At 50.3% G+C, this 12,572-nt stretch overlaps 1 protein-coding gene across 3 annotated transcripts in view; it reads left to right on the top strand.

The window, feature by feature from the left end:
• Positions 1-12,572, top strand: part of Col4a2 (collagen type IV alpha 2 chain) — a 140,465-nt gene that overhangs the window by 79,944 nt on the left and 47,949 nt on the right. For all 3 annotated transcript variants that reach the window (XM_036166640.1, XM_036166639.1, XM_036166641.1), the window contains exons 5-7: positions 8,118-8,252; positions 8,743-8,787; positions 11,807-11,923. In XM_036166640.1, coding sequence (XP_036022533.1) covers positions 8,118-8,252; positions 8,743-8,787; positions 11,807-11,923 — 297 coding nt within the window. The remainder of the gene's footprint in view (positions 1-8,117; positions 8,253-8,742; positions 8,788-11,806; positions 11,924-12,572) is intronic.

Genomic DNA, 12,572 nt, shown 5'->3' on the forward strand with positions numbered 1-12,572 from the left:
CAGCAAGGGCCTGGGACTTCAGCTTAATTGGTAGATGTAGCAGGAACCTTAAAGAGTCTTGTTAATAAAATCAAACCTGAGGCCAGTTATTGGGGTGAATGCTGGAAGATCAGAGAAGCAGAACAAGCCACAGTTTCCTCACCTCACTAGTTCCTCAGCAGATCTTGTTTCCTCAGACTGGAAGCTTCTGAGTCCTCATCCAAATGGATCTCAGCTGAACTACTGCTAGAAGCCTGAAAGCTTAACCAGCCAAATGCTGAACCAGCCAAATGCTTCTAGTTTCTGGTCCTCACGCCTTATATATCTTTCCCTTTCTGCCATCACTCCCTGAGATTAATGGCTCACTTTCTGGGATGAAAGGCATGTGTCTCCATGCTGGCTGTATCCTTGAACACACAGAGACCTGCCTAGCCCTGCCTTCCAAATGCTGGGATTAAAGGCATGCACCACCACCGCCTTCTTCTATGGCTTGCTCTGACCCATTTTCTAGCCACCATTTTTGGCTCTGTATCTAGTGACTGTCTGTTCTCTGACCCCAGATAAATTTATTAGGGTGCACAATATTTTGGGGAACACAATACCACCACAGGTAGAGAGCTTGCCTAGCATATACAAGGTTTGATTCCCAGCACTGCATACACTGGGCATGGGGCCTCACACTTGTAATCCCCAGGGAGATAGAAGCAGGGCAATCAGGAGTTCAAAGTCATCCTTGGCTATGTAGCAAGTTTGAGGCCAGCCTGGGCTAGATGAGACCCTGTCGTCTCGAAACATAAAAACATCAGATAAACAAAAACACTTCAGAGGCCGAGTGGATGTGAGAAAAGAGGGGTGGGAAATGCCAGGGCTGCTCCACCACCCAGCATGCCTTCCTGCCGGCCCTTTAGGGCCAGAGTGAACTTGTCCCAGGTCAGGTGAGATCTCTCAGTAGGAGAAGGCTGTCCACCATCTGCGGTCCGTCTCCTAGCCTCTCAGAAGTCACGTTTGTACCCATTTATCTTGCTCTTAAACACGTTTCTGCCAGCTGTGTCCTGTTCTACTCTTCTTCCCCAAGCTGTTTGGGAGACATCCTTGTCCTCATTCATCACACCTGCCCTGGGCCTTGCCTGGTTTCACACCTCAGTTCCTGTCTGTGGTGAGCATGCCCAGGCTGCCAATGAGTCTCCAGAGCCACATGGCCATCTCCCATGTGAACTCATTCCCTCAGGATGTACAAGGCTAGTTGGCCACACCCTTGCCTCAGTTTCCCCCAGAGAATGAACAAAATAACGATATGCGCTCCTGGACTTTGCAGGAATTAAAATTCTAGTGGGTTAACAACACTGGAAATGTCCCAGATCCAGGCCTGTTAGGTGTGTTCTAACTTAGTCCCAGGGAGGAATTCAATCTAATGTCATTTAAAGTCACTGTGGCATAGGACACTGGGGTAGGTGTGGGTCCAGCAGGCTCCCAAAGTCAACACTTGGTGTACTTTTCCTTTAACAAGACTGAGTCCAACCACTCTGTCACAGGGAAAAGGAATGTAATGACCCCTTGGACGGACTGGATTAGGCCGGCACAGTTTTCCTCGGGATTATCCCTAAGGGATGTTAGCACCCCATGACAAATGAGGGACTCGCCCTCTGTCCACAAGATGAGTCATGTGACCCTGGAGAGGCGCAAAACCTTCATGTCAGAGGATAGGTTTCCTAACACGCCTCGAGGCTGAGGCTGACTGCCACCTGGTGTTGACCGCTGGAACTGCACTATCACCCCCTGGCCCTGTGCCTCCCACCAGGAATGTTGATTTCATTTCAAAATTGAGATACTCAGTAAACATTAAAATTATTCCTTTTATAGATTTTTTACAGACTGATGTCTGTACACACCCCTGATTCTTTGCAACTGTTGACACGCACGCCCCCGCCCCCCCCAACTACAGCGGTCCTACCCGAGTCCTACCCATTGCTAAGCACGGTCCGCTCTTCATTGTGGGCAGTTGTCCTGAAAGCAGCCAGGTTCAAATGTTACCAGCCCTGAGCCTCCTGGGGGAGGAGCGTCCCGAATTCCAGAGCCCTGCCTCACCCGCACCTCAACTGCCCACAATATTTCATTATCTAATCAGATGCTGAGCGGTCTGATACACAGGCCTCCTTCCATGAGTCTGGGTGGTCTCCTTGATGACTTCATCATGAGGGCCTGGGCAGCATTCCGTCTGCTGTGCCGACAGCTAGGCCAAACCCTCTGCTGCGGAGCCAACAACCAGCAGTTCTACCGGGCTGGTGCAGGGCTAAAGCAAGACTGAAGTATTTCCTGAACGGCTCAAGGGGTCTACAGAACTTAATGGGGCTGGGACAGATAAGGGTAGCAGGCTGAGCCTCGGAAACTGTGATGTTGTTGCAATGGTCTCCAAAGGGGTTCAGGCTGGGGGTGTAGATCAGTGGCAGAGCATCTGCCTCACAGGTGCCAGACCCTGGGCTCAAGCCTCAAAACCACAGACAAAGAAGGAAAACGCTCTAAAAATAGAACGGGGGGGGGGGGGGGGGGGGGGTCCAGACAGCGGCAGGGGAGTCCGTAAGCAGCCAGACACTCAGCAGGCTGTGTGTAGGATGTGCTAGTCGGGTGGATGCTGAGGACTGCTGGGGGAGCGGCTTCCCAGGTACACAAGTGCAGAATGGCCACAGAGGTTGCTAGAAGCATACCAGGGAGCCAGTTAGGGCCAGACTTAACTAGTTTAGAGCCCTTTTGTCTTCAGCAGTATTCGGAGAATCAAACTCTGTAATCTTGTCAACTCTTTTGTTTTGTGGTTTTTGTGTCTAAGAAATCTTTTACAACCCAAAGTTTCAAAACTTCCCCTGTAATGTTTTCTTTTAGCCATTTTGGTGGTGATGATGGTGGTGGTGGTGGTGGTGGTGGTGATGGTGATGATGGTGGTGGTGGTGGTGGTGTGGTGGTGATGGTGATGATGGTGGTGGTGGTGGTGATGATGGTGGTGGTGGTGGTGATGGTGGTGATGGTGGTGGTGGTGGTGATGGTGGTGGTGGTGATGGTGGTGGTGGTGGTGATGGTGGTGGTGGTGATGGTGGTGGTGGTGGTGGTGGTGGTGGTGGTGATGGTGGTGATGGTGGTGGTGGTGGTGATGGTGGTGGTGGTGGTGATGGTGGTGATGATGGTGGTAGTGGGGTGATGGTGGTGGTGGTGGTGGTTGGCTGGGGATTTTTACTTTCATCTCTTTCATTTGAGTCTGATCCATTTCAAGTGGAATGTTCCTGAGTGGAGTGAGAACTGGCTTCATCACACGTGGATTTTATTTACTTAAAATATATACACATACATACATACATACACACATGCATACATACATACATACACATATATACACACACATATATATACATACACACATACATACATATATTTGTGGGGGAGGGTCGCACTCTCGAATGGCGTTTGTGTATGTGTGGAGGACAGAGGATAACTTTCGGGAGTCCGTTCTCTCCTTCTTCCACCGAGTGAGCCCCCAGGGGTGGAACTCAAATTGTCAGTCTTGGCAGCCAGCGCCTTGACCCACTGAGCCATCTCACCAAGCCCAGATGTTATTCACTCTTTAACTATGATCTGTTAAATTATTTTGGAGAGTAGTTCTAAGGTCCTTATCAACCTACATCGTATAACGAGTCCAATGTTGTTCAGTTGGTCCTCTTTAATTCACATTGTGGGTGATCTAACATGTTTACAGATGTGAACTGGTCATCCTTATGAACAATAGACAGTTCTAAATTCTGGGGTAAAGTATAAGTTTCCCGGATCCTGATGATGTCTAGACCTTTTCGGACACCTCAAAGATTTTTTCCAGTGTGTGCCATCAGCCTTGCAGAAACTCACGAGCACTTAGGAATTCCCCAGGGTCACCAAGAGCCGTAGTCTACTGCCCTCAGAGGAAGGAAGAGTTTGCAAGGAGCTTGGGAGGGCAGGAGGGTCTGTGGCTGGTGCCCATGAAAGGTGAGACAGGAAGAGTCGGCTTAGGAAGGAGAGGGAATTTCCTACCATTCAGCCTTGGGTTTTACGTCACTGGGATCTATTCTGCTCTACCAGGAAAGGCTGCAGCCGGATTGAACATCCTGGTGTGCATGGGGACAGGTTCTGTCCTTGGAGACGGGTGTTGGGCTTCTCTGGCCTTTGGCCCAGTGTCCAGTTGCGCCTGCATGCACACATACAGTCTGATGACACTTTGCCCTGTTCCCTCATGTAGACACTCCCAGATTCAGGAGCACTCTTGGTGGTCTCAGCACACCTCCTCCAGAACCACAGAGTTTAGTAAAGTGGGCTTTGAATTTGGCCTCGACCTCTGGAAAAATGACTGGTGACCAGGTACACACCAGCCATGACTCCAGAAAGGAAAGACAAACTCCTGTTTATGCTGTCTTCTAGGGAAGTTTGAGTAAAGTTAATATGTAGCTGACAAAACTGTTTTTTCCCTCTGCCTCACTCAAAAGCCAGACCTCTCTCTGGGCTACAACTTAGCACTAAAGAGATTTTTCTTATTAAAAGATAACCGTCTCCTCCCTGAGCACCAGTGGAGGGAAGTGGAGTGGCGGGACATGGTGCTATTTCAGCAGCAATGCACACAGGAACTGCTAGGGATTGTGTGGAATACAGATCCAAGGGGCCAGAGCCATGCCTGGGACACTGCACTTCTAGTGAGTTTGCCATGAAGTTGGAATGACTGACCCCACCCAGAGACACATGGACAGAACTTGGTCAGTCAGGATCCAGGCAGACAGCCTTAGATACTGGGCCTTTCTATGCCCAGCGATGGCTCCTCCCTGCCGGTGTTCCCCACTTCCCAGGGGACATCACCAGGGGACAAAATGGGATTGCTGCTCCTAAACGTCTGGTGGGCCACCTCCCCGAGATGCACAGTGGAAGGATGGTTCTCATTGTCCCGCTTCCTAAAAAGCCCATCCCTATGGATAGAATGGGGTGGAGGTGGAGGGTACGGCGCGATCTTCCAGGTCCTTTGAAAAGTGCCCACAGGCTTGTAAGATCTATTCTGTGTCCCTGCCCTACGGAGATGGCCATGGGACGGAGAGACTTTCAGGGATGTTGCAGGAATTTGAAGAGCTTTGTGGATTTGGGAGTTTTGAGGCTGATGTGTAGACACCTTCTCCTGGGACAGATTTATTTTTAACCTCTTTGCACAAGGAAAGGAAGAGACGGAAGTGAGTTTTCTGAGCTGGACTTTTCACCAGAGGATGGAAATGGCTGCGACCTCTGATTAGCACAAAGGGAAGGCTTCATCACCTGTGTGTGCAGCTGCTGCTCACACTCCACGGTGCACTCCCCCGCCCAGGCAGGACATCCTGGGGAAAGCCCCAGCCTGATGATCCAAACACACCTCCCAGGAGCACACTGAGAATGTGCACAAATGCCCAGTTACCCCACAAGGCAGGGTTCAGCCTGGCAACGGCAGCCAGCCCCAGGCCCCAACACACATTCTCCCCCAGATGCCCCCTCCCTGAGAGAAGCAGCCTGGAAGCTGTGGAATGTCCTAGTCCATCAACACCCAGGAGTTGTTCAAATTGACAAGATTGGCTAGAGCCAAGGAAAAAGAAAATCGTGTTGGCATGAGGGTGAAGTGGAATTGGAGTGTTTCTGGTAGAGCCATGAAATGGTGCAGCCTCTGAGGGAAAAGGCTGGTCATAGCTCAGACACTTGGATGTAGAACTGTCATGGGACCCAGTGAGTCCTGGGGATAGACACCGAAAGCTGATAGGAGGGACTCAGGCCGATGGTTGGCACACGTGATGATAGCAGGGCTATTGGAAATAACCGAAGTGGGATGGGCCAATGGGATGGCTCAGCAAAAGAAGGGGCTTGTGGTGCACCCTGGAGACCTGTGTTTAATTCCCCAGGACCCGTGTGAAGGTAGACGGAGAGGCCTGACTCCACAAAGCTGTCTTCTGATCTCCAGATGTGTGCTGTGGCATACATACCCAGGCACACACATACAGAAACACTCAAACATGCCCATGAGTAGATGAAAAGACAGACTGAGGTATACCCATACAATGGAATAATATTCAGCCATGAATATGAAGTACTGGTCCGTGCCACAGTGTAGGTGAGCCCCCAAAGCGTTATGCTGAGGGAGAGAAGCCAGACTCAAAAAGTCGTGCATCACGTGATTTCTTTTTTTATTGATTTATGGAAGAGGGAAGCCACAGAGATAGAAGGCTGAAGGATGGTTGCCAGAGACTGGGGAAGAGGAAGCCAGGGGCAGGGTAGTGGGGGGGGGGGGTGGGGAATGACTGCTAAATGGGTCTGGATTTCCCTCTGAGGCTAGGAAGGTATTTTGGATCTAGATAAAGGTGAGGATTGCACAGTGTAGGAAAGCACTGGGTTGTGCAATGAAGAGGTGACAGCCTGTTCCAGAGGAGACAAGCCTCGAGCTTACCCCAAAGCTAGACACTGAGAAGTGCAGGTCAGAGGTCTGCTGGCAGTGAGCAGAAATGAGCTCACAGGGGACTCTGTGTCTTCCCCATCAAGGGGGTCCAGGAAAGGGTTTAAACATGGGGAATGAGGGTTGTCTTGTGGCCCATATACAAGTCCTGTGGTAGCTGGGGACCTGTGTGTTCCTCAGCTCTAGAATGATTAGCCCCCCACTGGCAGACTTGCAGGCTGTGAGCAGTAAAGATAGATGCCACAACGAGGAGTGTCCCATCCCCCTGGAGTGACATTGTAAACACTGGCAAGGGGTGGCCTCCACAGGACATGGGGTACTGAGGCTGCTCGGCCGCCGCCTGTGTCTAATCCCAGGAAAGCTAGATCTGTCACTACCACAAACGAAGCCAAGATGGACATGACTGGAAAAGACCCATAAAAGTCAGAGCCAAAACATGTTCTTTTCCCGAACACACAAACAGCAATCAAACCACAGTGCTTCCAAGACGGGGAATTTAGGTTCCTGTGTCCAGCCCACAGTGCCACTGTCCCCATGGGAAGCCACACAGTGGGACCAGCCTCTTGTCTGTAATGTTCTTCAAAGAGGCTATGATGCATGGACTCCACCACTGCTCGGGATGCTGAGTCTGCCCCACCCTGGCTGGGCTTTTGATGGTGTGGCATGGCTGGATGATGCTAGAAGGTATGAAGGATGGAGGAGTGGAGCCCATATCTACCACTCAGGCACTGAGCCAGATGGAGCCTCGGGGACCTTTCCAGACTCCCCTTGGGTTGAGGATGTAGGATGCCTGAGCTCTGGGGTACCAGTCTCTATCTTCAAAGAATGGGACTCTCCCATCCACCTGTGGCTCCTACAAGAACCAGTGGAAGAGGGACATGAACAGCTTTGAGGAAGGTGTCCCTGCTCCTGGATGGGCACCTCCATGACACCCACCCCATACCTCACCTCCTATGAAATTTGTCCTCTCATTTTAACCCTATGAAACACTAAAGATGACCTCTCAACACTCAGCAAAGACATACACTTTACAGTAAAGGCAATGCACAGTCAAGACTGCCCATGTGGGCCATGGAGGAAAAGATCAGAAACAAAGATGTAAGCCTCCCCCATTCCAAGCATGGGGCTTGGAAATGGGGCAGTAGACAGGTCTTGAACCTTTCAGCGACTTCGCATAAATGAGACCCTTTAGTACTTGTTATTCCTGATTATTTCATAAGCGTCTGCCTTCCAAGTTCATATCTGTTGGCGCATGTATCGGTAATTTCTGTTTAAGGCTGAGTAATATTCCACTGTAAGGATGTGCTATGTTTTGTTTTGCTCCTGTATGTGTTATATTGAGAAAACTGCTGGGAGCATTTTACCTGAAAGAGACTTCTAAAAGCCAAGCATGTGTCTAATCCCAGGAAAGCAATTCAACATTCAGTCGCTCGCCGTCAACCTCACCTGCCAAGCACTCTCATGTCCCTTGCTGAACGTGTCTCCCCTGAACTCTCTGACCCCTTTCCTGAGCCAGCGACCCCTCTGGGGTGGCTCTGATAGAAGATGGCCATTTACATGATGTCCCTGAAGATGGTAGATCTTGGAGAATGGGAAGTGCAATTTGGAAAGTGATTGTAGCTGATAATGCGTGCTTGATTTCAACTGTGACACTGAACATGTGTTGTTCCCACAGGGTCAGCCGGGGCCAGTGGGCACCCAGGGGTACACTGGGCCTCCAGGGTTGCAAGGCTTCCCAGGACTACAGGGCCGCAAAGGAGACAAGGGTGAACGGGGAGCTCCTGGGCCAACCGGACCAAAAGGAGATGTGGTATGGGCCCTGGCTGGGTCCTCTGCTGTGGGTGGCTCTGGGGGTCTTGGCTGGGGTCCTCTGCTGTGGGTGGCTCTGGGGGCCCTGGCTGGGGTCCTCTGCTGTGGGTGGCTCTGGGGGTCTTGGCTGGGGTCCTCTGCTGTGGGTGGCTCTGGGGGTCCTGGCTGGGTCCTCTGCTGTGAGTGGCACTGGGGGGCCCTGGCTGGGTTACTCTGCTGTGGGTGGCTCTGGGGGTCCTTGCGGGGTTACTCTGCTCTGTGGGCTCTGAGGGTCCTGGCTGGGTTACTCTGCTGTGGGTGGCACTGGGGGTCCTGGCTGGGGTCCTTTGCTGTGGGTGGCTCTGGGGTCCTTGCGGGGTTACTCTGCTCTGTGGTCTCTGAGGGTTCTGGCTGGGTCCTCTGCTGTGGGTGGCTCTGGGGGTCCTGGCTGGGTCCTCTGCTGTGGGTGGCACTGGGCCTTTCTGCTTTTTAATTGCTCTGATTATTCACAGGGAGCAAGAGGCGTCTCTGGATTCCCCGGTGCAGATGGAATTCCAGTAAGTGTTTGGGAAGATGAGAAGGTTAAACATTGTGTGTGTTCTAAGCAATGCATTTCTAACTTAAAGAAACCTTTGAAATGGAACAGCTTCTTTGTTTATAACATCAAACGGGGTGGGGGTGGGGGTTTCTCTACATTTGGCTTTCTCCTGGATTCCAGGCAAACAATGGGTTTCCTTCCTGAAGGTTCTTATAGATAGGGCTTCAGGACTGAGTCTGCTTTGCTGAAACTTGACCTTGTTGGCAGTCAAAAAGATAGAGCATGGCTCACAGACGGTAAAGAGCTGGCCTTGAGAGTTGATCTGCCACCTGGGCAATCTGAACATGAAGTGACCCAGCAAGGACCAGGATAGAATGAAGGCCCCGCAGTCTGAGTAGTCCAGAGTCTTTGTAGTAATTGACATAACGAGTCCAAAGGAGAGTTCCAGGTGGGGTGTGGTTCATGCCTGTCATCCCAGCATTTGAGAGGATAGGGCAGGAGGATTGCCATGAGTTCAAGGTCACCACATACACACACACACACACACACACACACACACACACACACACACACACACACTGGGGGCAGCAGGGAAGCATGATTTGCTCATGAGAAAATCTTAAAATGCAATAAAAGTGTTTTTATAGGCTAGTTTACTTTACTTCTTGTGGAAAAAAAAAAAAAAAAAACCAACAAAAACAAAGCCAGCCTGACTCACAGCCTTCCTCGTAGGACTCAGCCAGCAGATTCCCAGGGCAGGCTTCCTGGCCAGAGCTCAGGGATGAGTGTGTTTATCACACGTCCTGTCTGCTGCTATGGCCAGAGGCATGGACTCTGTGAACCTCACCCATGTTCACAGTGTCTGTGCACTACTGGCATGTGTCTGCTCTCTAAGTGTGCACATGTAGGGAAGGAGATGGTTCCCCAGCTTCACTTGCAGGGCTGATACCAGGAACAGGAACCAGGGAAGGGAAGTCTGCTCTTTGTCCTCAGAACCATAGCCCCACAGTCTTAAAGGAAGTGGAGCAGAGGGAAGGCAGCCATGTTCAGCAGACCATGAGCTCAGCATGCCCCAGGTCCTCAGTGTCACCCATGGTGTGCTCCTGCAGACTTGGGGTTACACCACACTGTAGTCAGGAAAAATGAAGTAACTGTTGTATTACTTGGGATCTTGAGAAACTGGCTGAATACAGAATCCACACATTTCTAGAGATAAACAAATCATAAAAGATGTTTTCCCACAAACAGCCTGGAACTAAATTGCCCATTTTCAAACTACTTCCTGGAACTCTTAGGACTGCCCGGCAGTTTAGTCTTGATGGTTTGATAATTCAAATTAATTAAGATGGAGGGACATTATGGGACAGAATGGAAACTGTGTGTCTCATTTTCATTCATTTTTCATGCATATGCATTTTTATTTCATATCAGAAGCAAATGATTTCCAAGTTAGAGGGACAGTCGCCACCATGTCCACAGTTTCCGCTCTGCTCACAGATGCCAGAGTCACTGCAGAGAATACAGCACAGATGATGGGGCCTGAATGTCATCTGTCAGCACTCATCAGTTTGTGACTCTTAATCTTAAGGGGACTGTATCGTGTTACATGGTCGAAGCCATGTAAGGCAACATCCATGAGGAGCTTAGAGCTGTGTCCCAGAGAAAGGTGTCTAACGAGATACTGAAAGATGGATGTTTCGGTCAGTGTGAGTTGACACTGCCTTCAAAGCTCAGTTGTAAACTGAGGCCATGTTGGTGTGCATGTTCCAGTGTTGTGGGTCAGTTCTAGGAAGGAAGCACACTAGGCAGTCTCCACCAAACGGGTGAAGACCTCAACCGGATGTTTCAGAGAAATACCACAGGGCGGCAGAGCTGGGGCGAACCCTGTAGCAAGCTAATTCCCTGAGGCAGAACTGAAAGGCCAGGTCTAGAAGCCCCTCTTGTCCTTACCCAGAAGGCCCCCAGAAAGGAGAAGGGACACTCCTGAACCCACAGAGCAACAGGGATACCGCCAACTCACCACAGCACAACTGCACAGGCCAAAGCCACCTACAGCAAGGAGATGTGCAAAGAAAGAAATTTCTTTCAGTATTTTTCAATATCATTGTTTATGTGGGATTTGTTCCCAGACTCTTAAAATTTTCCAAATTTCTCAAATCTTTAAAAAAAAAAAAAAAAAGGCATCCAAATGGCCTCAGAAAACCACTTTGGAATGTGTTTGGTTTTTACTAAGATACATCATTTAAAGAAATTGCACAATTACAAAACATACCTAAATACCTAAATGCGTATTGTTTTGGTAAATATCGAAACAGACTGTGTTCTAAAAAAGCACAAATTGTAGGCTATTGGCTCCACCCCGTTTGTCTGAACCCTCTCAGGTCAACCCAAGCCCCTCTGGTCACTGACAGGCTCTTGGTCACGTTGCCTCCCCAGCTGACATGCCAAAGGGTTTTGATATTCTTGCCTAAATCTAAGCCTCTGCCGGGCATGGTGGTGCACATCTGTAACCTCAGCATTTGGGAGCCTGAGGCAGGGGGATCTCAAGCTGGCATCCAGCCTAGACTACAAAGTGAGGCCTTGTCTCAGACGACCAAGAAACAATTAAAGCAGTTGTGTCAGCAAAGAAAGCTGATCCAGGCGGCTCTGGAGTGTGACTACCCCCTTCACTTGAGATCCGGCCCTGGGGTGTGACTACCCCCTAAACTTGAGATCTGGCCTCTCTGGCTCGCCAGAGCACAGTTCAGTGAGGCTGGTATAGCCATCCAGCAGCTGCATCTAACAGCTCTTGCAGGCTTGCAGGATTTCTTCTTCCCACTGCCTGGTGAAAGGCCCCCGAGGCAAGACAGAGAAAGCCAAGTTCCGTACGGCCTGTGAGGAAGCCTTGCCCCTGCTTAAGGCACACTTACATCTTTGCCTGTTTAATCTTTCGTTCCTTCTTTGGTCCATTTTTTGAGTTATCTTTTCCTTGGATCTGTGCTGGGGGTGGGGCTTTTGAGAGCATCTACCGACTGTTCACACACCGTTCTGCTTTCCAGGGACACCCAGGGCAAGGTGGGCCCCGAGGAAGACCCGGCTATGATGGCTGCAATGGGACCAGAGGAGACGCAGGTCCACAAGGGCCCTCTGGACCTGGGGGCTTCCCTGGCCTCCCTGTGAGTATAAGGGCAACGTGGTGGTATGTTTAGCCGTCAGTGTAACTGGACCAAACATAATGTGGCATTGGCTCCACTCCCCAGGTGCGGCCAAGGAGGGCCGCCTGCCACGCCTTGTTCTTGCCTTCCTAGCCGAGGGAAGCTGCTCTTCCTGCCCACCTCTTTCTTCCTCTTTTGCAGCTGACTGTTCATCGTCTCTATTATTGACTCAGTATTAGGGAGAAGATAAGTAGTGGCTTGGTGTATGTTCTTGCCTACTGTCTTCCAAGGACCACACCATTTCCTCCAGCATTCTAAGTCAAATAACAGTGGATGGCTGTAACAACACAACTAAACTGGAAAGCTTGAGTCTTGTCCCAAGTGTCATGGGCACCGAGGAATTGTCTGGGCACCTGGAAGGTGGTCAGGCTCTCCAGCATCTACAAAGAGGCAGATATGCAATAGAACTCCTACAATTGTCCATTTAGTACCTCATTCTTGGGATCTTTGCAAAGAATCCGAAAGTGTTCTTTCAGAACTATATTTGCAAATCCAGGTTATGGTAACATTTTTTCACTGAGCCTTTGTATGTTGAAAACACACTGAGGTGAAAAGAAGCCATGAGCACGCATCCCCACCTTCATCCTGTGGCGAGTGGTTTTCTCTGTCA

This window comes from Onychomys torridus, chromosome 17 (genome assembly GCF_903995425.1).
Source record: "Onychomys torridus chromosome 17, mOncTor1.1, whole genome shotgun sequence".
NCBI lineage: Eukaryota > Metazoa > Chordata > Mammalia > Rodentia > Cricetidae > Onychomys > Onychomys torridus.